Source organism: Phyllobates terribilis, unplaced genomic scaffold (assembly GCF_046119375.1).
Source record: "Phyllobates terribilis strain yellow unplaced genomic scaffold, ASM4611937v1 Scaffold_1__5_contigs__length_1240528914, whole genome shotgun sequence".
Classification (NCBI taxonomy): Eukaryota; Metazoa; Chordata; class Amphibia; order Anura; family Dendrobatidae; genus Phyllobates; species Phyllobates terribilis.
In genome coordinates, this window is record NW_027362761.1 from 618,730,198 (window position 1) to 618,757,393 (window position 27,196).

Below are 27,196 nucleotides of genomic sequence, written 5' to 3' on the forward strand. Positions count from 1 at the left end.
AGTGTCAGGTTCATGGCCTGAGCTCCATGTTACCCATGAGGGTCCGATATTAGCTCAGAGCCCCGGAGAGGAGCAGACTGTGCCTTGTGCAGCAGCGCAGCATTTCACAGGCAGTGAGAAGACTCCGCCCATTGCAGGCGGGGCCAGAGGTGATTGGCTGGGAATAGCTCTACAGGAAGCAGGAAGCTGCCAGGTGGGAGGCTCAGCCACAACAGCAGAATACAGAGAAGCAGCGTGGTAGTCAGCCCAGCGCATTCCTGGATTGCTTATACACTGCTCAAATAATATCGGGACCCCTGAAATCCCCCCTCCTAGATGTGAATGAATGAAATCTTCTCATTGAATACTTTGTTCTGTAGAAGCTGAATGTGCTGACAACAAAATCACACAAAAATCATCAATGGAAATCACATTTATTAACCAATGGAGGCCTGGATGTGGAGTCACCCCCAAAATTACAGTGGAAAAAACACTACAGGCTGATCCAACTTTGATGTAATGTCCTTAACACAAGTCACAATGAGGCTGAGTATTGTGTGTGGCCTCCACGTGCCTGTATGACCTCCCTACAACGCCTGGGCATGCTCCTGATGAGGCTGAGTATTGTGTGTGGCCTCCACGTGCCTGTATGACCTCCCTACAACGCCTGGGCATGCTCCTGATGAGGCTGAGTATTGTGTGTGTGTAGCACCCTGAGGATTCGGCTGCTACAGGGGTATTGCACCTCAACCCAGAGGTGTGATATTCCACTCCCGGGTAAGGATGGAGTGTGGACCTGAGCTCGGTAGGCTGCATGCACTACACACATCCCATTTCCGAGGAGCAGACCGACGGTACTCCCACTTAGAAATGTGCAGGTACGACCGAGTCTGTTCCTGGCTGGAGTGGGAGGGGGGTGGAACATCCCAAGTAGTGTAGGGGCAGATAGGGGGAGCAGCCTGGGTAAAGATAGGAGCTCATTGGGTGCTGGTCACCTGAGCTCACACATAGAGGGAGTATATAAGGTGGGCACCATCAAAGAACAGGGTCAGTCTGTCATCCTTTTGTCAGAGCAGAGCAGAGGAAGAGGAGCAGAGCAGCCCCAGAGAGAGAGAGAGGAGAAAGCCAGAAAGACCCAGAGGGGGAAACAGAAAAGGAACTCTGAGAACCCAAAGTCCATCAGCGGGTGAAGAGTCGGCATCAGGGTACCGGAACCCAAGCTGGTGGGGGCAAAAACACACCCTAGCCAGAGACCGGAGGCCGTGGGCAGCGTCTGCCACGGCCACCCACCACATCCACCCCGAAGGCATACCACGTGGAGGGTCAGGGAACCCAAGGCCAAGGGTCTCCCAACAGAAGGCCCGAGGGAGCTGGACCTGGGTGGATCAATAGTGGGGACGGCCAGAGAAAGGACAGAAGGAGAGCTCAGGGTCACGCTCCGGACTCGCTTGGGGGTTGGCTGGATCCAGGACCTGGTGGATGCAGCACGGCTCGGGAGGTCACTTGAAGCTGGAGTGACCGGAACATCAGCAGTGAGTAAACACCCTAAACTGCACAACCCAACTCTGTCTTCATTTAACACCTATGCTGCACCACCACAACCCCCATCCTCTGCACCTGACCCCCTGAGGCTATACCCCACCCGTTGGGGGTTATACCATCACAAGCTGCACCTACACCATCAGCCTCAGCGGACCCTGCTGCAGCGGCGGCCATAGTGACCGCAATACAACGGGTGGCGTAGTTGACAATAAAGAACTTAATAACATCTGTAGGACTGCCACATACAACTGAGTTTGACACCCTGGGCACGGACCGGGTCACAGCCACTCGGAAGACTACAACTCCCATCTGATCCGGCTCCGGATATTCCCCCTAAAAGAATATGGCCCAGGGGGTGCGTCAACTTTGGCGTAGTCGGCAGGATTACGTGCCCACAACACCCGGGTACTGCGTGCCTGAAGAAAAGAATGAGTTTACCTCAAAAAGAAGTCTCCTGCCGGTTCCGGAGGGTCCCCGCCATCGGACCCCATCACCAGTCGATTCCAGCCGGTTGTCCGCCATTAACAGCGTTTTCCCGCCATCTGCAGAGTTTCCCGCCAAGGGGAAGCGATTCCCGCCATTTCCAAAGGTTTCCCGCCTTGGAAGAGCGGACGCCATTATGGGCGTGCCAGAGGGTGGCGAGAGGCCACCTCCCATCGTGGGCCAGGACCGAAAATGGCGCCAAAAGTGGAAACCGCCCCCACCAACAGAGACTGTGATGCTAGAGGTGTCTGTCAGCGTGAAAGAACAGCCCCTGGAGCTGACAGTCACCAAGTGGCCCCGGGACCGCCCTCGAGGGGGGAGGAGACGAAAGGAGAGAACAAAGATGGGTGCCGCTTGGAGCAGTCTGGAGCGAGCGCACCCGGAGGCAAGAAGCCTGGAGAAGAATATCGGAGGAGCTTGCCCGGAGATGGCGAGAAAGCAGAGCAGCACCGGCCCGTTGGCCAGGAGCCTGCTAGAAACCGAGGAGGGAGAGCAGAGCAGCACCGGCCCGCTGGCCAGGAGCCTGCTGGAGACAACAGTAGGAGAGCAGAGCAGCACCGGCCCGTTGGTCAGGAGCCTGCTGGAAACAACGACCCCACTAGGCCTAGTGGAGGTCCTAGCACAGCTCCCCCGAGACCGGGAGTGTGCACAGACCGCTCTGGAGGGCCTCGCAAGGAGGATGGCCCGGGTGCAGCGAGAGACGTTAGCAGAATGGAGCCGTGAGATGGTCCAGCAGACAAGAACTCGTCAGCGGAGCACGCCACCCGAGACGAGGAGACAGACCGCCTCTGAGGATGGCGCAGGAGGACTGAAGGCCGGAGACGGCGCCGAGAAGGGAGCCGAACGAGTGGAGGCAGGTAAAGGGGACGTCTATACCCCAAACCGGGAAACCGTGTACCTGCCCCAGCTCCCCGTCGCAGAGCCCGAAGTCTATCCTGCCGTGCCCGTCGCTGCAACGTCACCGCCGCAGACTAGGCCTCAAACGGGAGCCGCGACCCCTGTGACGTCACACGCCTCGACCCCGAGCGTGACCAAGCAGGAAGTACCACCAGCCTGGTCGCAAGGCCTAGTACCCCCGGGCGCCGCAATACCAACAGCGCCCCCTACCTCCGCGGAGCCCCCGGCCTGGTCGCAGGGCCAAGTAGCCCAGGGCGCCGCCGTCCTTACGGTGCCCTTTACCTTCCAGATACCCCAGGCCTGGCCGCAAGGCCCGGGCAACCCGGGCGCTAACACCACCGCGCCCATAAGACCAAGAGTGCCGCATCTGGGAGAGGACCTGTACGCCCAGCATACGTGCCCGGATGGGCAGCCATTTATATGGCCACCGGAGTTCCACCATCCCCGACTCCGGAGAGAGAGACCCCTGGATGAACCCCTGATCCCGGCTCCAAAGCCCGTGAAGAGGATCTCGCCCCCGCTAGCGGAAGCGCAGTTTGAGTGGGACCCCACCGGAGAAGATCTTATGGGGTTCACTCAAGAAACTCGGGCAGCTGCAGCGGAGCGTGCTGAGTGCTGCCGCCAACAGCTCGAGGACTTTGAGAGGGAGCGGAGAGAGAGGCGGGTCCGGGAACAGCAAGCTCAAATAAGGAGCGCGGAGCAGAAGAGCCGGGCCAGGAGAGACCCCCGTGCAGCGCATAGTCCCCGCACCACCGGGACTGTGATAAAGTTTAACATGCAGCATGGGTGGGGTTCATCCGAGACCACCACACCCTAGGCGACGTCTTCGTAACCAGGAGAGACGTTGAGTCCCACCTACCGGAGGGACACAGAGGTCGTGACCTTTACATCGGGGACGAGGTCACCTTCACCCGGCACAAGTGTGCCAAAGGACCCTACGCCCTCCATGTGCATCGCCTGACGGAGGAAGAGCTGCGGTGTGAGGAGGAAGAACAAGAGGACCCGGACGGGTCTGAAACTAGAGTTAAAGGTAACCATAAAGCAAGAGCAGGAGGACGCCGTCGTTAAGTACAGCGAAGTAGAAGCTGTATATAGTTGCCCGTCGGGGCACTGTGAACTGAAATTGTTACTGTTGCTAATATAGTCCCCGTTGGGACCAGCAAGTGTGAACTGTTACCCGTATTTCCCTAAATCCCACTGACCGAGGACTGAGAGCGGTCATTCCTCCCTAATACCTGGCCGAGGACTGAGAGCGGCCATATCCCTTGTAAATAGTTGCGCGTCCTAAAGCGCCCCCTACCGGTTTTATAGGAAAGCCACGAGTTCCAAAGACTGTCGCACTTTACCCGGTCACACGTTGTACAGTGACCGGAGGAGGAGCCAGAGGCGACGAGAATGTTTTATAAGAATGTTTTGCTGCTAATGTATGTTATTTTATATGTTTATACGATGTTGTTGATATGAAAAAAATTTTTGTGTTGTTTATGTCTTACAGCCCGAGGACGTGCTGTGATTTACCAGGGGGGAATGTAGCACCCTGAGGATTCGGCTGCTACAGGGGTATTGCACCTCAACCCAGAGGTGTGATATTCCACTCCCGGGTAAGGATGGAGTGTGGACCTGAGCTCGGTAGGCTGCATGCACTACACACATCCCATTTCCGAGGAGCAGACCGACGGTACTCCCACTTAGAAATGTGCAGGTACGACCGAGTCTGTTCCTGGCTGGAGTGGGAGGGGGGTGGAACATCCCAAGTAGTGTAGGGGCAGATAGGGGGAGCAGCCTGGGTAAAGATAGGAGCTCATTGGGTGCTGGTCACCTGAGCTCACACATAGAGGGAGTATATAAGGTGGGCACCATCAAAGAACAGGGTCAGTCTGTCATCCTTTTGTCAGAGCAGAGCAGAGGAAGAGGAGCAGAGCAGCCCCAGAGAGAGAGAGAGGAGAAAGCCAGAAAGACCCAGAGGGGGAAACAGAAAAGGAACTCTGAGAACCCAAAGTCCATCAGCGGGTGAAGAGTCGGCATCAGGGTACCGGAACCCAAGCTGGTGGGGGCAAAAACACACCCTAGCCAGAGACCGGAGGCCGTGGGCAGCGTCTGCCACGGCCACCCACCACATCCACCCCGAAGGCATACCACGTGGAGGGTCAGGGAACCCAAGGCCAAGGGTCTCCCAACAGAAGGCCCGAGGGAGCTGGACCTGGGTGGATCAATAGTGGGGACGGCCAGAGAAAGGACAGAAGGAGAGCTCAGGGTCACGCTCCGGACTCGCTTGGGGGTTGGCTGGATCCAGGACCTGGTGGATGCAGCACGGCTCGGGAGGTCACTTGAAGCTGGAGTGACCGGAACATCAGCAGTGAGTAAACACCCTAAACTGCACAACCCGACTCTGTCTTCATTTAACACCTATGCTGCACCACCACAACCCCCATCCTCTGCACCTGACCCCCTGAGGCTATACCCCACCCGTTGGGGGTTATACCATCACAAGCTGCACCTACACCATCAGCCTCAGCGGACCCTGCTGCAGCGGCGGCCATAGTGACCGCAATACAACGGGTGGCGTAGTCGACAATAAAGAACTTAATAACATCTGTAGGACTGCCACATACAACTGAGTTTGACACCCTGGGCACGGACCGGGTCACAGCCACTCGGAAGACTACAACTCCCATCTGATCCGGCTCCGGATATTCCCCCTAAAAGAATATGGCCCAGGGGGTGCGTCATGTGGCCTCCACGTGCCTGTATGACCTCCCTACAACGCCTGGGTGTGCTCCTGATGAGGCTGAGTATTGTGTGTGGCCTCCACGTGCCTGTATGACCTCCCTACAACGCCTGGGCATGCTCCTGATGAGGCTGAGTATTGTGTGTGGCCTCCACGTGCCTGTATGACCTCCCTACAACGCCTGGGCATGCTCCTGATGAGGCTGAGTATTGTGTGTGGCCTCCACGTGCCTGTATGACCTCCCTACAACGCCTGGGCATGCTCCTGATGAGGCTGAGTATTGTGTGTGGCCTCCACGTGCCTGTATGACCTCCCTACAACGCCTGGGCATGCTCCTGATGAGGCTGAGTATTGTGTGTGGCCTCCACGTGCCTGTATGACCTCCCTACAATGCCTGGGCATGCTCCTGATGAGGCTCAGTATTGTGTGTGGCCTCCACGTGCCTGTATGACCTCCCTACAATGCCTGGGCATGCTCCTGATGAGGCTGAGTATTGTGTGTGGCCTCCACGTGCCTGTATGACCTCCCTACAACGCCTGGGCATGCTCCTGATGAGGCTGAGTATTGTGTGTGGCCTCCACGTGCCTGTATGACCTCCCTACAAAGCCTGGGCATGCTCCTGATGAGGCTGAGTATTGTGTGTGGCCTCCACGTGCCTGTATGACCTCCCTACAACGCCTGGGCATGCTCCTGATGAGGCTGAGTATTGTGTGTGGCCTCCACGTGCCAGTATGACATTCCTACAACGCCTGGGCATGCTCCTGATGAGACTGAGTATTGTGTGTGGCCTCCACTTGCCTGTATGACCTCCCTACAACGCCTGGGCATGCTCCTGATGAGGCTGAGTATTGTGTTTGGCCTCCACGTGCCTGTATGACCTCCCTACAACGCCTGGGCATGCTCCTGATGAGGCTGAGTATTGTGTGTGGCCTCCACGTGCCTGTATGACCTCCCTACAACGCCTGGGCATGCTCCTGATGAGGCTCAGTATTGTGTGTGGCCTCCACGTGCCTGTATGACCTCCCTACAACGCCTGGGCATGCTCCTGATGAGGCTGAGTATTGTGTGTGGCCTCCACGTGCCTGTATGACCTCCCTACAACGCCTGGGCATGCTCCTGATGAGGCTGAGTATTGTGTGTGGCCTCCACGTGCCTGTATGACCTCCCTACAATGCCTGGGCATGCTCCTGATGAGGCTGAGTATTGTGTGTGGCCTCCACGTGCCTGTATGACCTCCCTACAACGCCTGGGCATGCTCCTGATGAGGCTGAGTATTGTGTGTGGCCTCCACGTGCCTGTATAACCTCCCTACAATGCCTAGACATGCTCCTGATGAGGCTGAGTATTGTGTGTGGCCTCCACGTGCCTGTATGACCTCCCTACAACGCCTGGGCATGCTCCTGATGAGGCTCAGTATTGTGTGTGGCCTCCACGTGCCTGTATGACCTCCCTACAACGCCTGGGCATGCTCCTGATGAGGCTGAGTATTGTGTGTGGCCTCCACGTGCCAGTATGACATTCCTACAACGCCTGGGCATGCTCCTGATGAGACTGAGTATTGTGTGTGGCCTCCACTTGCCTGTATGACCTCCCTACAACGCCTGGGCATGCTCCTGATGAGGCTGAGTATTGTGTTTGGCCTCCACGTGCCTGTATGACCTCCCTACAACGCCTGGGCATGCTCCTGATGAGGCTGAGTATTGTGTGTGGCCTCCACGTGCCTGTATGACCTCCCTACAACGCCTGGGCATGCTCCTGATGAGGCTCAGTATTGTGTGTGGCCTCCACGTGCCTGTATGACCTCCCTACAACGCCTGGGCATGCTCCTGATGAGGCTGAGTATTGTGTGTGGCCTCCACGTGCCTGTATGACCTCCCTACAACGCCTGGGCATGCTCCTGATGAGGCTGAGTATTGTGTGTGGCCTCCACGTGCCTGTATTGACGCGCCCCCTGGGACATATTCCTTTGTGAGGGGAATACCCGGCACCGGATCAGATGGGGGGGGGGGTTGTAGTCTCCGAGCGGCTGTGACCCGGTCCCGTGCCCAGGGCGTCAAGCTAAGTGTTATGTGGCAGTCCTTACTGATGTTATTAAAGTTCGTTGTGTCGACTACGCCACCCGTTGTGATGCGGTCACTGTGGCCGCCGCTGCAGCAGGGTCCGCTGAGGCTGATGGTGGATGCGCAGCTTGGTGGGATAACCCCCAACGGGAGGGGTATAGCCTCAGAGGGGACAGGCGCAGAGGATGGGGGTTGTGGTGGTGCGGTGCAGCCGGTAATGATGACAGACTCGGGTAGTGCAGTTAAGGGTCTTTACTTACTGCAGATGTTCCTGGTCACTCTAGCTCCAAGTGACCTCCCGAGCCGTGCTGCGTCCACCAGGTCCTGGATCCGGCCAACCCCCAAACAAGTCCGGAGCGTGGCCCTGAGCTCTCCCTCTGTCCTTCCTTCAGCCGTCCCCACCAGTGATTCACCTAAATCCAGCTCCCTCGGGCCTTCTGTTGGGCAACCTTTGGCCTCAGGTTCCCTGACCCTCCATGTGGTGTGCCTTCAGGGTGAATGTAGTGGGTGACCGTGACAGACTCTGCCCACGGTCTCCGGTCTCTGGCTGGGGAATGTCTTTACCCCCACCAGCTTGGGTTCCGGTACCCTTCTGCTGACTCCTCACCCGGTGATCTGATTTGGGTTCTTGGGTCCCTTCTTTGTCCCCCTCTGGGTCTTTCTGTACTCCACTCTCTCACTCTTCAGGCTCAGGTCTGCTCTGCTCCCTTGCTGCAGGCTGACTTCCTCTGCAGAAGACTTGTTCTCTCCTTCTGACTCTCTGCATCTGACTTGTCCTCTGCGTCTGACAGGCTCCTCTGCGTCTGACCCTGATCTTTGATGGTGCCCACCTTATATAGCCCTCTATGTGTGAGCTCAGGTGACCAGCACCCAATGAGCTCCTACCACTACCCAGACTGCTCCCCCTATCTGCCCCTACACTACATGGGATGTTCCTCCCCCCTCCCACTCCAGCCAGGAACAGGCTCGGTCGCACCTGCACATTTCTAAGTGGGAGTGCCGTCGGCCTGCTCCTCTGGAATGGGATGTATGTAGTGCATGCAGTCTATCTGAGCTCAGTTCCACACTCCTTCCTTACCCGGGAGTGGAATATCACACCTCTGGGTTGAGGTGCAATACTCCTGTAGCAGCCGAATCCTCAGGGTGCTACATTCCCCCCTGGTAAATCACAGCACGTCCTCGGGCTGCAAAGACAAAAAACACCAAAACATACAACATTTTTATAAACATGTAAAACATATTAAATATTATACGAAATACTATATAAATATATATATAAACTTTTTCAGGTAAACAACATTCTCGTCGTCTCTTTCTCTCTTCTGTTTCTCTGGTCACCGTGCAACTCGTGACCAGGTAGAGTGCGACAGTCTTTTGTAAAACAGTTTCCCAAATAAAACCGGTAGGGGGCGCTTTAGCAAGCGCAACTATGTACAGGGAAGTTTTGGCCGTTCTCAGTCCCCGGCCAGGTAAAGGGAAAGGGATGGCTGCTCACAGTCCTCAGCCTGGTATGGAAAGGGTTACAGGTAACAGTTCGCTGGTCCCAACGGGGACTATTTTAGCAGCAACAACAGTTCCAGTTTCAGTTTCAGTTCCGATTCACTGTGCCCCGACAGGCAACTATATACAGTCTCCTGCTCTGCCGCACTCAACGGCGTCTGCCTCCTGCTCTTATCTTACGGCTGGTGGTTTCTTCAGACCCGTCCGGGTCCTCTTGCTCCTCCTCCTCGCACCGCAACTCCTCCTCCGTCAATCGATGCACGTGGAGGGCGTAAGGTCCCTTGGCACACTTGTGCCGGGTGAACGTTACCTCATCACCGACGTAGAGGTCACGGCCTTTGTGACCCTCTGGCAGGTGGGACTCGACGTCCCGTCGTGTAACGAAGACGTCACCCATGGTGTTCCGGTCCCTTATGAAGCCCCACCCATGCTGCGCATTAAACTTTATTACCGTCCCGATGGTACGGGGACGATCTGCTGCACGGGGGTCCCTTCTGGTCCGACTCTTTTGCTCCGCGCTGCGGGTCTGGGCCCATTGCTCTTTGGCCTGCCTCTCCTCCCGCTCTCTCTTGAACTCTGCCAGCTGTTGACGGCAACACTCTGTGCGCGCTGCTGCAGCTGCCCGAGTCTCTCCGGTGAACCCCATCAAATCTTCTCCCGTGGGGTCCCACACGAACTGGGCTTCCTCGAGTGGAGGCGAGACCCGAGTCACGGGCTTCGGAGCCGGGATTAGGGGCTCACACAGGGGACCTAGTTGCTTCTGCCGCTCCAGCTCCAAGAATCCTTCGGGCCAGATGAAAGGCCGACCGTCCGGCCACGTTAGCTGGCTGAAGGGGTCCTCTCCCAGATGTGGCACCCTAGGTATTACGGGCGCGGGCGCGGTGGTGGTGGCGCCCGGGTTGCCCAGGCCTTGCGGCCAGGCCTGGGGCACCTGGAAGGTGAAGGGCACCGTTAGGACGGCGGCGCCCTGGGTTACCTGGCCTTGCGACCAGGCCGGAGGCTCCGCGGAGGTAGATGGCTCTGCTTTGGATGCGGCGCCCGGAAATGCTAGGCCCTGTGACCAGGCCGGAGGCTCCTCTTCCGGCGCCACGCTCCGGGTCACGATGCGTGACGTCATCGGGGTCGCGACGGCGGCTTCCGGTCGGGGCCTAGTCGGTGGCGGTGTCATGGCGGTCTCGGGTACGGCCGGGGGACCTTCGGGCTCTGCGACGGGGAGCTGGGGCAGGTAAGCGGTCTTCCGGTATGGGGTATAGGCATCCCCCTTACCTGCTGCCATGCGTCTCGCTCCCTCTTCTGCGCCGTCTCCGGCCTTGGGTCCTCCCGCGTCATCCGCAGAGGCAGTCGATGTCTTCTTCCAAGGGAGCGGGTTAGGTGGACAGGTTCCAGCTTGCTGGGCCATCTCCCGGCCCCACTCCGCCAGGATCTCCCTCTGCACTCGGGCCATCCTTCCCGCGAGGCCCTCCAGGGCACTCCGCGCGCACTCCCGATCTCGGGGAAGCTGCGCCAGGATCTCCGCTAAGCCTAGCGGGGTTGTTGACTCCAGCAGGCTCCTGACCATCGGGTCGGTGCTGCTCTGCTCTGCTTCCGGCAGGCTCCTGGCCAGCGGGCCGGTGCTGCTCTGCTCTCCTCCTTCTTCCTCCAGCAGGCTCCTGGCCAGCGGGCCGGTGCTGCTCTGCTGCCGCTCCATTCCCGGGTCCACTCTTTCTCTCCTCGACTCCGGGTGAGCTTCTCCGCTACTCCTCATTAGACCTCTTGCCTCCGGGTGCGCTCGTTCTACACTGCTCCAAGCGACACCCATCTTTGCTCTTTTCTTTCGTCTCCTCCCACTTCGAGGGCGGTCCCGGGGCAACTCGGTGACTGTCAGCTCCAGGGGGAGTTCTTTCACGCTGACAGACACCTCCAGCATCACAGTCTCTGTTGGTGGGGGCGGTTTCCACTTTTGGCGCCATTTTCTGTCCCGGCCCACGATGGGAGGTTGCCTCTTGCTCTCCTTTGGCACGCCCATAATGGCGTCCGCTGCTCTTCCAAGGCGGGAAATCTGCGGTTTTGGCGGGAATCGCTTCCCAGTGGCGGGAAACTCTGCAGATGGCGGGAACAAGCTGGAAATGGCGGACAATCGGCGGGAAACGACTGGTGATGGAGTCCGATGGCGTGGACCCTCCGGAACCGGCGGGAGACTTCTTTCTGAGGTAAACTTGCACTTTTCTTCAGGCACGCAGTACCCGGGTGTTGCGGGCACGTAATCCTGCCGACTACGCCAAAGTTGACGCGCCCCCTGGGACATATTCCTTTGTGAGGGGAATACCCGGCACCGGATCAGATGGGGGGGGGGGTTGTAGTCTCCGAGCGGCTGTGACCCGGTCCCGTGCCCAGGGCGTCAAGCTAAGTGTTATGTGGCAGTCCTTACTGATGTTATTAAAGTTCGTTGTGTCGACTACGCCACCCGTTGTGATGCGGTCACTGTGGCCGCCGCTGCAGCAGGGTCCGCTGAGGCTGATGGTGGATGCGCAGCTTGGTGGGATAACCCCCAACGGGAGGGGTATAGCCTCAGAGGGGACAGGCGCAGAGGATGGGGGTTGTGGTGGTGCGGTGCAGCCGGTAATGATGACAGACTCGGGTAGTGCAGTTAAGGGTCTTTACTTACTGCAGATGTTCCTGGTCACTCTAGCTCCAAGTGACCTCCCGAGCCGTGCTGCGTCCACCAGGTCCTGGATCCGGCCAACCCCCAAACAAGTCCGGAGCGTGGCCCTGAGCTCTCCCTCTGTCCTTCCTTCAGCCGTCCCCACCAGTGATTCACCTAAATCCAGCTCCCTCGGGCCTTCTGTTGGGCAACCTTTGGCCTCAGGTTCCCTGACCCTCCATGTGGTGTGCCTTCAGGGTGAATGTAGTGGGTGACCGTGACAGACTCTGCCCACGGTCTCCGGTCTCTGGCTGGGGAATGTCTTTACCCCCACCAGCTTGGGTTCCGGTACCCTTCTGCTGACTCCTCACCCGGTGATCTGATTTGGGTTCTTGGGTCCCTTCTTTGTCCCCCTCTGGGTCTTTCTGTACTCCACTCTCTCACTCTTCAGGCTCAGGTCTGCTCTGCTCCCTTGCTGCAGGCTGACTTCCTCTGCAGAAGACTTGTTCTCTCCTTCTGACTCTCTGCATCTGACTTGTCCTCTGCGTCTGACAGGCTCCTCTGCGTCTGACCCTGATCTTTGATGGTGCCCACCTTATATAGCCCTCTATGTGTGAGCTCAGGTGACCAGCACCCAATGAGCTCCTACCACTACCCAGACTGCTCCCCCTATCTGCCCCTACACTACATGGGATGTTCCTCCCCCCTCCCACTCCAGCCAGGAACAGGCTCGGTCGCACCTGCACATTTCTAAGTGGGAGTGCCGTCGGCCTGCTCCTCTGGAATGGGATGTATGTAGTGCATGCAGTCTATCTGAGCTCAGTTCCACACTCCTTCCTTACCCGGGAGTGGAATATCACACCTCTGGGTTGAGGTGCAATACTCCTGTAGCAGCCGAATCCTCAGGGTGCTACAGTATGACCTCCCTACAATGCCTGGGCATGCTCCTGATGAGGCTGAGTATTGTGTGTGGCCTCCACGTGCCTGTATGACCTCCCTACAACGCCTGGGCATGCTCCTGATGAGGCTGAGTATTGTGTGTGGCCTCCACGTGCCTGTATAACCTCCCTACAATGCCTAGACATGCTCCTGATGAGGCTGAGTATTGTGTGTGGCCTCCACGTGCCTGTATGACCTCCCTACAACGCCTGGGCATGCTCCTGATGAGGCTCAGTATTGTGTGTGGCCTCCACGTGCCTGTATGACCTCCCTACAACGCCTGGGCATGCTCCTGATGAGGCTGAGTATTGTGTGTGGCCTCCACGTGCCTGTATGACCTCCCTACAACGCCTGGGCATGCTCCTGATGAGGCTGAGTATTGTGTGTGGCCTCCATGTGCCTGTATGACCTCCCTACAACGCCTGGGCATGCTCCTGATGAGGCTCAGTATTGTGTGTGGCCTCCACGTGCCTGTATGACCTCCCTACAACGCCTGGGCATGCTCCTGATGAGGCTGAGTATTGTGTGTGGCCTCCACGTGCCTGTATGACCTCCCTACAACGCCTGGGCATGCTCCTGATGAGGCTCAGTATTGTGTGTGGCCTCCACGTGCCTGTATGACCTCCCTACAATGCCTGGGCATGCTCCTGATGAGGTTGAGTATTGTGTGTGGCCTCCACGTGCCTGTATGACCTCCCTACAACGCCTGGGCATGCTCCTGATGAGGCTGAGTATTGTGTGTGGCCTCCACGTGCCTGTATGACCTCCCTACAATGCCTGGGCATGCTCCTGATGAGGCTGAGTATTGTGTGTGGCCTCCACGTGCCTGTATGACCTCCCTACAACGCCTGGGCATGCTCCTGATGAGGCTGAGTATTGTGTGTGGCCTCCACGTGCCTGTATGACCTCCCTACAAAGCCTGGGCATGCTCCTGATGAGGCTGAGTATTGTGTGTGGCCTCCATGTGCCTGTATGACCTCCCTACAACGCCTGGGCATGCTCCTGATGAGGCTGAGTATTGTGTGTGGCCTCCACGTGCCAGTATGACATTCCTACAACGCCTGGGCATGCTCCTGATGAGACTGAGTATTGTGTGTGGCCTCCACTTGCCTGTATGACCTCCCTACAACGCCTGGGCATGCTCCTGATGAGGCTGAGTATTGTGTGTGGCCTCCACGTGCCTGTATGACCTCCCTACAACGCCTGGGCATGCTCCTGATGAGGCTGAGTATTGTGTGTGGCCTCCACGTGCCTGTATGACCTCCCTACAACGCCTGGGCATGCTCCTGATGAGGCTCAGTATTGTGTGTGGCCTCCACGTGCCTGTATGACCTCCCTACAACGCCTGGGCATGCTCCTGATGAGGCTGAGTATTGTGTGTGGCCTCCACGTGCCTGTATGACCTCCCTACAACGCCTGGGCATGCTCCTGATGAGGCTGAGTATTGTGTGTGGCCTCCACGTGCCTGTATGACCTCCCTACAATGCCTGGGCATGCTCCTGATGAGGCTGAGTATTGTGTGTGGCCTCCACGTGCCTGTATGACCTCCCTACAACGCCTGGGCATGCTCCTGATGAGGCTGAGTATTGTGTGTGGCCTCCACGTGCCTGTATAACCTCCCTACAATGCCTAGACATGCTCCTGATGAGGCTGAGTATTGTGTGTGGCCTCCACGTGCCTGTATGACCTCCCTACAACGCCTGGGCATGCTCCTGATGAGGCTCAGTATTGTGTGTGGCCTCCACGTGCCTGTATGACCTCCCTACAACGCCTGGGCATGCTCCTGATGAGGCTGAGTATTGTGTGTGGCCTCCACGTGCCTGTATGACCTCCCTACAACGCCTGGGCATGCTCCTGATGAGGCTGAGTATTGTGTGTGGCCTCCATGTGCCTGTATGACCTCCCTACAACGCCTGGGCATGCTCCTGATGAGGCTCAGTATTGTGTGTGGCCTCCACGTGCCTGTATGACCTCCCTACAACGCCTGGGCATGCTCCTGATGAGGCTGAGTATTGTGTGTGGCCTCCACGTGCCTGTATGACCTCCCTACAACGCCTGGGCATGCTCCTGATGAGGCTCAGTATTGTGTGTGGCCTCCACGTGCCTGTATGACCTCCCTACAATGCCTGGGCATGCTCCTGATGAGGTTGAGTATTGTGTGTGGCCTCCACGTGCCTGTATGACCTCCCTACAACGCCTGGGCATGCTCCTGATGAGGCTGAGTATTGTGTGTGGCCTCCACGTGCCTGTATGACCTCCCTACAATGCCTGGGCATGCTCCTGATGAGGCTGAGTATTGTGTGTGGCCTCCACGTGCCTGTATGACCTCCCTACAACGCCTGGGCATGCTCCTGATGAGGCTGAGTATTGTGTGTGGCCTCCATATGCCTGTATGACCTCCATACAACGCCTGGGCATGCACCTGATGAGGCTGAGTATTGTGTGTGGCCTCCACGTGCCTGTATGACCTCCCTAGAACGCCTGGGCATGCTCCTGATGAGGCTGAGTATTGTGTGTGGCCTCCACGTGCCTGTATGACCTCCCTACAACACCTGGGCATGCTCCTGATGAGGTTGAGTATTGTGTGTGGCCTCCACGTGCCTGTATGACCTCCCTACAATGCCTGGGCATGCTCCTGATGAGGCTGAGTATTGTGTGTGGCCTCCACGTGCCTATATGACCTCCCAACAACGCCTGGGCATGCTCCTGATGAGGCTCAGTATTGTTTGTGGCCGCCACGTGCCTGTATGACCTCCCTACAATGCCTGGGCATGCTCCTGATGAGGCTGAGTATTGTGTGTGGCCTCCACGTGCCTGTATGACCTCCCTACAATGCCTGGGCATGCTCCTGATGAGGCTCAGTATTGTGTGTGGCCTCCACGTGCCTGTATGACCTCCCTACAACGCCTGGGCATGCTCCTGATGAGGTTGCGGATGGTCTCCTGTGGGATCTCCTCCCAGACCTGGTCTAAAGCATCCGCCAACTCCTGGACAGTCTGTGGTGCAACGTGACGTTGGTGGATGGAGCGAGACATGATGTCCCAGATGTGCTCAGTCGGATTCAGGTCTGGGGAATGGGCGGGCCAGTCCATAGCTTCAATGCCTTCATCTTGCAGGAACTGCTGACACACTCCAGCCACATGAGGTCTGGCATTGTCCTGCATTAGGAGGAACCCAGGGCCAACCGCACCAGCATATGGTCTCACAAGGGGTCTGAGGATCTCATCTCGGTACCTAATGGCAGTCATGCTACTTCTGGCGAGCACATGGAGGGCTGTGCAGCCCTCCAAAGAAATGCCACCCCACACCATTACTGACCCACTGCCAAACCGGTCAAGCTGAAGGATGTTGCAGGCAGCAGATCTCTCTCCACGGCATCTCCAGACTCTGTCACGTCTGTCACATCTGCTCTGTGTGAACCTGCTTTCATCTGTGAAGAGCACAGGACGCCAGTGGCGACTTTGCCAATCCTGGGGTTCTGTGGCAAATGCCAAGCGTCCTGCACGGTGTTGGGCTGTGAGCACAACCCCCATCTGTGGCCCTCATACCACCCTCATGGAGTCGGTTTCTAACCGTTTGTGCAGACACATGCACATTTGTGGCCTGCTGGAGGTCATTTTGCAGGGCTGTGGCAGTGCTCCTCCTGTTCCTCCTTGCACAAAGGCAGAGGTAGCGGTCCTGCTGCTGGGTTGTTGCCCTCCTACGGCCTCTTCCACGTCTCCTGGTGTACTGGCCTGTCTCCTGGTAGCGCCTCCAGCCTCTGGACACTACGCTGACAGACACAGCAAACCTTCGTGCCACAGCTCGCATTGATGTGCCATCCAGGATGAGCTGCACTACCTGAGCAACTTCTGTGGGTTGTAGAGTCCATCTCATGCTACCATGAGTGTGAAAGCTCAACCAACATTCAAAAGTGACCAAAACATCAGCCAGAAAGCATTGGTACTGAGATGTGGTCTGTGGTCCCCACCTGCAGAACCACTCCATTATTGAGGGTGTCTTGATAATTGCCAATAATTTCCATCTATTGTCTTTTCCATTTGCACAACAGCATGTGAAATTGATTGTCAATCAGTGTTGCTTCCTAAGTGGACAGTTTGATTTCACAGAAGTTTGATTTACTTGGAGCTACATTCTGTGTAAGTGTTCCCTTTATTTTTTTGAGCAGTGTATCTATGTACCTAACAGAAGTGAGGAGCCATTTCTTCAGTGATGAATAAACCTGTTACCTTGTAATTGGCCAAATTGCATCAGAAAAAAATCTTGTTAAAACATTCCTGAATAAAGATACAGTAGATCAGAACCGAACCCACCGACACACGAGACTGGGCCATCTGCCTCAGACAGGAGAAACTCCCCGGACTCCTCCTGACACTGCAGCCTGAACGTCATCCCCCCATAGCTCTGCGGACAGTAGACGAGCACAGAACCATTCACAGCAATCTCTGTAAAGTTCTCCGGGAAATCCACAACGTGCGACCACGGAGGCGCCTTACGACAAACACCTGGTGACAGAAAGATCAAAACCATCAGGAGAGGAACACAGGGTGACAGAAAACAGCTAGAAGTGAGTAGACAGGCCTATTAGGGAGGTCAAGGGGTGCTATAGAAATCCATAAGTCAAGAGCGCCCCCTGAAGGCAGCTGAATATTTTTACGACATTTGCACCTTTTTTATAGATACCAATGAAATACGAAATCATCCCTGAAATGTAGTATTAAAGATATTTAGCCATGAAATGTTCTAGTTCTCTGAATGTAGCCTGCAGTGTATGGTTGTCATTTCCAAATCAGCCTGTAAGGTGCTATTAGGAAATAACAGTTTATAACCCTCTGATTGTTCTTTTATGAAAAGGCATAAAATAAAAAGAAAACTAATAACACACTTGAGCCGCCCCTACCGACACAATAATCGCCATCACTCTGCGGGGACAGGACAAACTCTCCAGACGCCTCTCTACACTGCAGTGTGATGTTCTTCTGCTGATACCGCCTTTGGCAGGACACCTCCACTGCTTGGTCAACTTCAATCTCTGTGATTTTGGGTGAGAAATCCACGATATCCGTCCATGGAGCGGTTATGGGACAAACACCTGGAGTGGGGAAGGAAAGTGAGGACAAAGTCAGGAGATTTGGGGAGAGAAATGAGGAGGCAACAGATCATGATTCCTACATGTTGGAATCAAATTGTGAGCTAATTCCAAAATTACCTAGAAGCAGGCGTCTGTGGGTCTCTGATACTTTTGTCAGATACATAATGGTTGAGGGCTACAACTAAACTCAAAAAGGATTACTGGACCATGAGCTCCATAGTGGGGAAAAAAGGGAAACAGCTACAACTCCGTCACCTCCTAACAAGATGTATGCGACTGGATGAAATGGAGCAGACTACGGCACGCGGACAGATCGTTATTGCAGCTAAATCTGTAGGAGTTCTCTGCCAAAATGTATTTTACATAGTACAGTTTATATCTATTAGGTGAGACAGGAGCTCGTTCACTGCTGATTCCCCTGAAGATCTGGAATATTACTCCACCATTTTTGCACCATTATAAATATTCTGGATAGTTTTGAATTTTAGTATTTTTTTTTTCTTCTGACATAACTAGCACTCAATCCATCCATCCATTAGGAACATATACAGGTAGGTTCCTCCTGAGTGCCTCCCTATTATGGATCAAATGATGAATCCTGTGCATGGGATCTCCTCTATTACATTCATGTGCCCTCATAGGACAGATGAGCAAGGGTGGTCCTAATAATCCCATTATTATGTAATCTTGATGGCCTCCAGAAAGTATCAGGTTAGCATGTAATAGTGAACCTCATGTGATGTACACCATGTCTTCAGCAAACTGCACCTATCCTGATCGTGGTTCTGGAAAGTTAGTTCTTCTTTCTGTTCTCACTATTCAGGGAAGTAACTAAAATAGTCACCAAGAGAAACCACAATGGTCTCCAGCTCCTCACAAGCCTCAGAGAAAATGACTTTTACTAACAAACATCTCAACACATTGTTCTGACCAGCAATGAAAAGGGGAAAGGGGAAGTCAAGCCCCTCGTTCAGTGTATACAGCACTATGACTCAGTTCTGTGCACTGTAGGGTTTGTCAGGAGGAAGTGGTCACCATTACAGTATGGGACATGGCCGTGTAATATTAGAATATCACAGAATATCTATGCAAGGCTAAGTAAAAGCCGATAAGAAAAATTCAGTCTATTAACTGTCTTCATAGCAGAATTAAACAATCCTAATCTGCCCCCAATTATATCAGCTCCTGACTACATCAGCTCCAAAATATACCAGTCCCCAACTATATCAGCTCCTGACTACACCATCCCCAAAATATACCAGTCCCCAACTATATCAACTCCTGACTACACCAGCTCCAAAATATACCAGTCCCCAACTATATCAACTCCTGACTACACCAGCTCCAAAATATACCAGTCCCCAACTATATCAACTCCTGACTATACCAGCTCCAAAATATACCAGTCCCCAACTATATCAACTCCTGACTACACCAGCTCCAAAATATACCAGTCCCCAACTATATCAACTCCTGACTACACCAGCTCCAAAATATACCAGCCCCCAACTATATCAGCTCCTGACTACATCAGCTACGAAATATCCAGCCCCCAACTATATCAGCTCCTGACTACACCAGCTCCAAAATATACCAGCCCCCAACTATATCAGCTCCTGACTACACCAGCTCCAAAATATACCAGCCTCCAACTATATAAGGTCCTGACTACACCAGCTCCGAAATATACCAGTCCCCAACTATATCAGCTCCTGACTACACCAGCTCCAAAATATACCAGCTCCTGACTACACCAGCTCCAAAATTTACCAGCCCCCAACTATATCAACTTCTGACTACACCAGCTCCGAAATTTACCAGCCCCCAACTATATCAACTCCTGACTACACCAGCTCCAAAATATACCAGCGCCCATCTATATCAGCTCCTGACTACATCAGCTACGAAATATCCAGCCCCCAACTATATCAGCTCCTGACTACACCAGCTCCGAAATATACCAGCCCCCAACTATATCAACTTCTGACTACACCAGCTCCGAAATATACCAGCCCCCAACTATATCAACTCCTGACTACACCAGCTCCAAAATATACCAGCCCCCAACTATATCAACTCCTGACTACACCAGCTCCAAAATATACCAGTCCCCAACTATATCAACTCCTGACTACACCAGCTCCAAAATATACCAGTCCCCAACTATATCAACTCCTGACTACACCATCCCCAAAATATACCAGTCCCCAACTATATCAACTCCTGACTACACCAGCTCCAAAATATACCAGTCCCCAACTATATCAACTCCTGACTACACCAGCTCCAAAATATACCAGCCTCCAACTATATAAGGTCCTGACTACACCAGCTCCGAAATATACCAGCCCCCAACTATATCAACTCCTGACTACACCAGCTCCAAAATATACCAGCGCCCAACTATATCAGCTCCTGACTACATCAGTTCCGAAATATCCAGCCCCCAACTATATCAGCTCCTGACTACACCAGCTCCGAAATATACCAGCCCCCAACTATATCAACTTCTGACTACACCAGCTCCGAAATATACCAGCCCCCAACTATATCAACTCTTGACTACACCAGCTCCAAAATATACCAGCCCCCAACTATATCAGCTCCTGACTATACCAGCTCCAAAATATACCAGCCCCCAACTATATCAACTTCTGACTACAGCAGCTCCGAAATATAACAGCCCCCAACTATATCAACTCCTGACTACACCAGCTCCAAAATATACCAGCCCCCATCTATATCAGCTCCTGACTATACCAGCTCCAAAATATACCAGCCCCCAACTATATCAACTCCTGACTACACAAGCTCCGAAATATACCAGCCCCCAACTATATCAACTCCTGACTACACCAGCTCCAAAATATACCAGTCCCCAACTATATCAGCTCCTGACTACACCAGCTCCAAAATATACCAGCCCCCAACTATATCAACTCCTGACTACACAAGCTCCGAAATATACCAGCCCCCAACTATATCAACTCCTGACTACACCAGCTCCGAAATATACCAGCCCCCAACTATATCAGCTCCTGACTACACCAGCTCCAAAATATACCAGTCCCCAACTATATCAACTCCTGACTACACCAGCTCCAAAATATACCAGTCCCCAACTATATCAACTCCTACCTACCCCAGCTCCGAAATATACCAGCCCCCAACTATATCAACTCCTGACTACACCAGCTCCAAAATATACCAGCCTCCAACTATATCAGGTCCTGACTACACCAGCTCCGAAATATACCAGCCCCCAACTATATCAACTCCTGACTACACCAGCTCTGAAATATACCAGCCCCCAACTATATCAACTCCTGACTACACCAGCTCCAAAATATACCAGCGCCCAACTATATCAGCTCCTGACTACATCAGCTCCGAAATATCCAGCCCCCAACTATATCAGCTCCTGACTACACCAGCTCCAAAATATACCAGCCCCCAACTATATCAACTCCTGACTACACCAGCTCCGAAATATACCAGCCCCCAACTATATCAACTCCTGACTACACAAGCTCCAAAATATACCAGCCCCCAACTATATCAGCTCCTGACTACACCAGCTCCAAAATATACCAGCCCCCAACTATATCAACTCCTGACTACACAAGCTCCGAAATATACCAGCCCCCAACTATATCAACTCCTGACTACACCAGCTCCGAAATATACAAGTCCCCAACTATATCAGCTCCTGACTACACCAGCTCCAAAATATACCAGCCCCCAACTATATCAACTCCTGACTACACAAGCTCCGAAATATACCAGCCCCCAAATATATCAACTCCTGACTACACCAGCTCCGAAATATACCAGCCCCCAACTATACCAGCTCCTGACTACACCAGCTCCAAAATATACCAGTCCCCAACTATATCAACTCCTGACTACACCAGCTCCAAAATATACCAGTCCCCAACTATATCAACTCCTACCTACCCCAGCTCCGAAATATACCAGCCCCCAACTATATCAACTCCTGACTACACCAGCTCCAAAATATACCAGCCTCCAACTATATCAGGTTCTGACTACACCAGCTCCGAAATATACCAGCCCCCAACTATATCAACTCCTGACTACACCAGCTCCGAAATATACCAGCCCCCAACTATATCAACTCCTGACTACACCAGCTCCAAAATATACCAGCGCCCAACTATATCAGCTCCTGACTACATCAGCTCCGAAATATACCAGCCCCCAACTATACCAGCTCCTGACTACACCAGCTCCAAAATATACCAGTCCCCAACTATATCAACTCCTGACTACACCAGCTCCAAAATATACCAGTCCCCAACTATATCAACTCCTACCTACCCCAGCTCCGAAATATACCAGCCCCCAACTATATCAACTCCTGACTACACCAGCTCCAAAATATACCAGCCTCCAACTATATCAGGTTCTGACTACACCAGCTCCGAAATATACCAGCCCCCAACTATATCAACTCCTGACTACACCAGCTCCGAAATATACCAGCCCCCAACTATATCAACTCCTGACTACACCAGCTCCAAAATATACCAGCGCCCAACTATATCAGCTCCTGACTACATCAGCTCCGAAATATCCAGCCCCCAACTATATCAGCTCCTGACTACACCAGCTCCGAAATATACCAGCCCCCAACTATATCAACTTCTGACTACACCAGCTCCGAAATATACCAGCCCCCAACTATATCAACTCCTGACTACACCAGCTCCAAAATATACCAGCCCCCAACTATATCAACTCCTGACTACACCAGCTCCAAAATATACCAGTCCCCAACTATATCAACTCCTGACTACACCAGCTCCAAAATATACCAGTCCCCAACTATATCAACTCCTGACTACACCATCCCCAAAATATACCAGTCCCCAACTATATCAACTCCTGACTACACCAGCTCCAAAATATACCAGTCCCCAACTATATCAACTCCTGACTACACCAGCTCCAAAATATACCAGCCTCCAACTATATAAGGTCCTGACTACACCAGCTCCGAAATATACCAGCCCCCAACTATATCAACTCCTGACTACACCAGCTCCAAAATATACCAGCGCCCAACTATATCAGCTCCTGACTACATCAGCTCCGAAATATCCAGCCCCCAACTATATCAGCTCCTGACTACACCAGCTCCGAAATATACCAGCCCCCAACTATATCAACTTCTGACTACACCAGCTCCGAAATATACCAGCCCCCAACTATATCAACTCTTGACTACACCAGCTCCAAAATATACCAGCCCCCAACTATATCAGCTCCTGACTATACCAGCTCCAAAATATACCAGCCCCTAACTATATCAGCTCCTGACTACACCAGCTCCAAAATATACCAGCCCCCAACTATATCAACTTCTGACTACAGCAGCTCCGAAATATAACAGCCCCCAACTATATCAACTCCTGACTACACCAGCTCCAAAATATACCAGCCCCCATCTATATCAGCTCCTGACTATACCAGCTCCAAAATATACCAGCCCCCAACTATATCAACTCCTGACTACACAAGCTCCGAAATATACCAGCCCCCAACTATATCAACTCCTGACTACACCAGCTCCAAAATATACCAGTCCCCAACTATATCAGCTCCTGACTACACCAGCTCCAAAATATACCAGCCCCCAACTATATCAACTCCTGACTACACAAGCTCCGAAATATACCAGCCCCCAACTATATCAACTCCTGACTACACCAGCTCCGAAATATACCAGCCCCCAACTATATCAGCTCCTGACTACACCAGCTCCAAAATATACCAGTCCTCAACTACATCAACTCCTGAATACACCAGCTCCAAAATATACCAGTCCCCAACTATATCAACTCCTACCTACCCCAGCTCCGAAATATACCAGCCCCCAACTATATCAACTCCTGACTACACCAGCTCCAAAATATACCAGCCTCCAACTATATCAGGTCCTGACTACACCAGCTCCGAAATATACCAGCCCCCAACTATATCAACTCCTGACTACACCAGCTCCGAAATATACCAGCCCCCAACTATATCAACTCCTGACTACACCAGCTCCAAAATATACCAGCGCCCAACTATATCAGCTCCTGACTACATCAGCTCCGAAATATCCAGCCCCCAACTATATCAGCTCCTGACTACACCAGCTCCAAAATATACCAGCCCCCAACTATATCAACTCCTGACTACACCAGCTCCGAAATATACCAGCCCCCAACTATATCAACTCCTGACTACACAAGCTCCAAAATATACCAGCCCCCAACTATATCAGCTCCTGACTACACCAGCTCCAAAATATACCAGCCCCCAACTATATCAACTCCTGACTACACAAGCTCCGAAATATACCAGCCCCCAACTATATCAACTCCTGACTACACCAGCTCCGAAATATACAAGTCCCCAACTATATCAGCTCCTGACTACACCAGCTCCAAAATATACCAGCCCCCAACTATATCAACTCCTGACTACACAAGCTCCGAAATATACCAGCCCCCAAATATATCAACTCCTGACTACACCAGCTCCGAATTATACCAGCCCCCAACTATACCAGCTCCTGACTACACCAGCTCCAAAATATACCAGTCCCCAACTATATCAACTCCTGACTACACCAGCTCCAAAATATACCAGTCCCCAACTATATCAACTCCTACCTACCCCAGCTCCGAAATATACCAGCCCCCAACTATATCAACTCCTGACTACACCAGCTCCAAAATATACCAGCCTCCAACTATATCAGGTTCTGACTACACCAGCTCCGAAATATACCAGCCCCCAACTATATCAACTCCTGACTACACCAGCTCCGAAATATACCAGCCCCCAACTATATCAACTCCTGACTACACCAGCTCCAAAATATACCAGCGCCCAACTATATCAGCTCCTGACTACATCAGCTCCGAAATATCCAGCCCCCAACTATATCAGCTCCTGACTATACCAGCTCCAAAATATACCAGCCCCCAACTATATCAACTCCTGACTACACCAGCAACGAAATATACCAGCCCCCAACTATATCAACTCCTGACTACACCAACTCCGAAATATACCAGCCCCCAACTATATCAACTCCTGACTACACCAGCTCCGAAATATACCAGCCGCCAACTATATCAACTCCTGACTACACCAGCTCCGAAATATACCAGCCCCCAACTATATCAACTCCTGACTACACCAGCTCCGAAATATACCAGCCCCCAACTATATCAGCTCCTGACTACACCAGCTCCAAAATATACCAGCGCCCAAGTATATCAGCTCTTGACTACATCAGCTCCGAAATATACCAGCCCCCAACTATATCAACTCCTGACTACACCAGCTCCAAAATATACCAGCGCCCAAGTATATCAGCTCCTGACTACATCAGCTCCGAAATATACCAGCCCCCAACTATATCAGCTCCTGACTACACCAGCTCCGAAATATACCAGTCCCCAACTATATCAACTCCTGACTACACCAGCTCCGAAATATACCAGCCCCCAACTATACCAGCTCCGAAATATACCAGCCCCCAACTATATCAACTCCTGACTACACCAGCTCCGAAATATACCAGCCCCCAACTATATCAACTCCTGACTACATCAGCTCCGAAATATACCAGCGCCCAAGTATATCAGCTCCTGACTACACCAGCTCCGAAATATACCAGCGCCCAAGTATATCAGCTCCTGACTACATCAGCTCCGAAATATACCAGCCCCCAACTATATCAGCTCCTGACTACATCAGCTCTGAAATATACCAGCCCCCAACTATATCAACTCCTGACTACATCAGCTCCGAAATATACCAGCCCCCAACTATATCAGCTCCTGACAACATCAGCTCCGAAATATACCAGCCCCCAACTATATCAACTCCTGACTACACCAGCTCCAAAATATACCAGCCCCCAACTATATCAACTCCTGACTACATCAGCTCAAAAATATACCAGTCCCCAACTATATCAACTCCTGACTACATCAGCTCCGAAATATACCAGCCCCCAACTATATCAGCTCCTGACTACATCAGCTCCGAAATATACCAGCCCCCAACTATATCAGCTCCTGACTACACCAGCTCCGAAATATACCAGCGCCCAAGTATATCAGCTCCTGACTACATCAGCTCCGAAATATACCAGCCCCCAACTATATCAGCTCCTGACTACATCAGCTCCGAAATATACCAGCCCCCAACTATATCAACTCCTGACTACACCAGCTCCAAAATATACCAGCCCCCAACTATATCAACTCCTGACTACACCAGCTCCAAAATATACCAGTCCCCAACTATATCAACTCCTGACTACACCAGCTCCAAAATATACCAGTCCCCAACTATATCAACTCCTGACTACACCAGCTCCAAAACATACCAGTCCCCAACTATATCAACTCCAGACTACACCAGCTCCAAAATATACCAGTCCCCAACTATATCAACTCCTGACTGCACCAGCTCCGAAATATACCAGCGCCCAACTATATCAACTCCTGACTACACCAGCTCCAAAATATACCAGCGCCCAACTATATCAGCTCCTGACTACACCAGCTCCAAAATATACCAGCCTCCAACTATATCAACTCCTGACTACACCAGCTCCGAAATATACCAGCCCCCAACTATATCAACTCCTGACTACATCAGCTCCGAAATATACCAGCCCCCAACTATATCAGCTCCTGACTACACCAGCTCCGAAATATACCAGCCCCCAACTATATCAACTCCTACCTACCCCAGCTCCGAAATATACCAGCCCCCAACTATATCAACTTCTGACTACACAAGCTCCGAAATATACCAGCCCCCAACTATATCAACTCCTGACTACACCAGCTCCAAAATATACCAGCCCCCAACTATATCAGCTCCTGACTATACCAGCTCCAAAATATACCAGCCCCCAACTATATCAGCTCCTGACTACACCAGCTCCAAAATATACCAGCCCCCAACTATATCAAGTTCTGACTACACCAGCTCCGAAATATAACAGCCCCCAACTATATCAACTCCTGACTACACCAGCTCCAAAATATACCAGCCCCCAACTATATCAGCTCCTGACTATACCAGCTCCAAAATATACCAGCCCCCAACTATATCAACTCCTGACTACACAAGCTCCGAAATATACCAGCCCCCAACTATATCAACTCCTGACTACACCAGCTCCGAAATATACCAGTCCCCAACTATATCAGCTCCTGACTACACCAGCTCCAAAATATACCAGCCCCCAACTATATCAACTCCTGACTACACAAGCTCCGAAATATACCAGCCCCCAACTATATCAACTCCTG

The 27,196-nt window shown here is 52.9% G+C and overlaps 1 protein-coding gene across 1 annotated transcript in view; it reads right to left on the bottom strand.

Annotated features, from left to right (window-relative positions):
* The window catches only part of LOC141154020 (uncharacterized), a gene marked incomplete at its 5' end in the record, with an annotated part of 178,194 nt that overhangs the window by 53,609 nt on the left and 97,389 nt on the right, over window positions 1-27,196 (bottom strand). Inside the window, 2 exons of the mRNA XM_073639444.1 lie at window positions 17,062-17,253; window positions 17,649-17,840. Of these exons, the coding sequence (XP_073495545.1) occupies window positions 17,062-17,253; window positions 17,649-17,840 (384 nt within the window). The remainder of the gene's footprint in view (window positions 1-17,061; window positions 17,254-17,648; window positions 17,841-27,196) is intronic.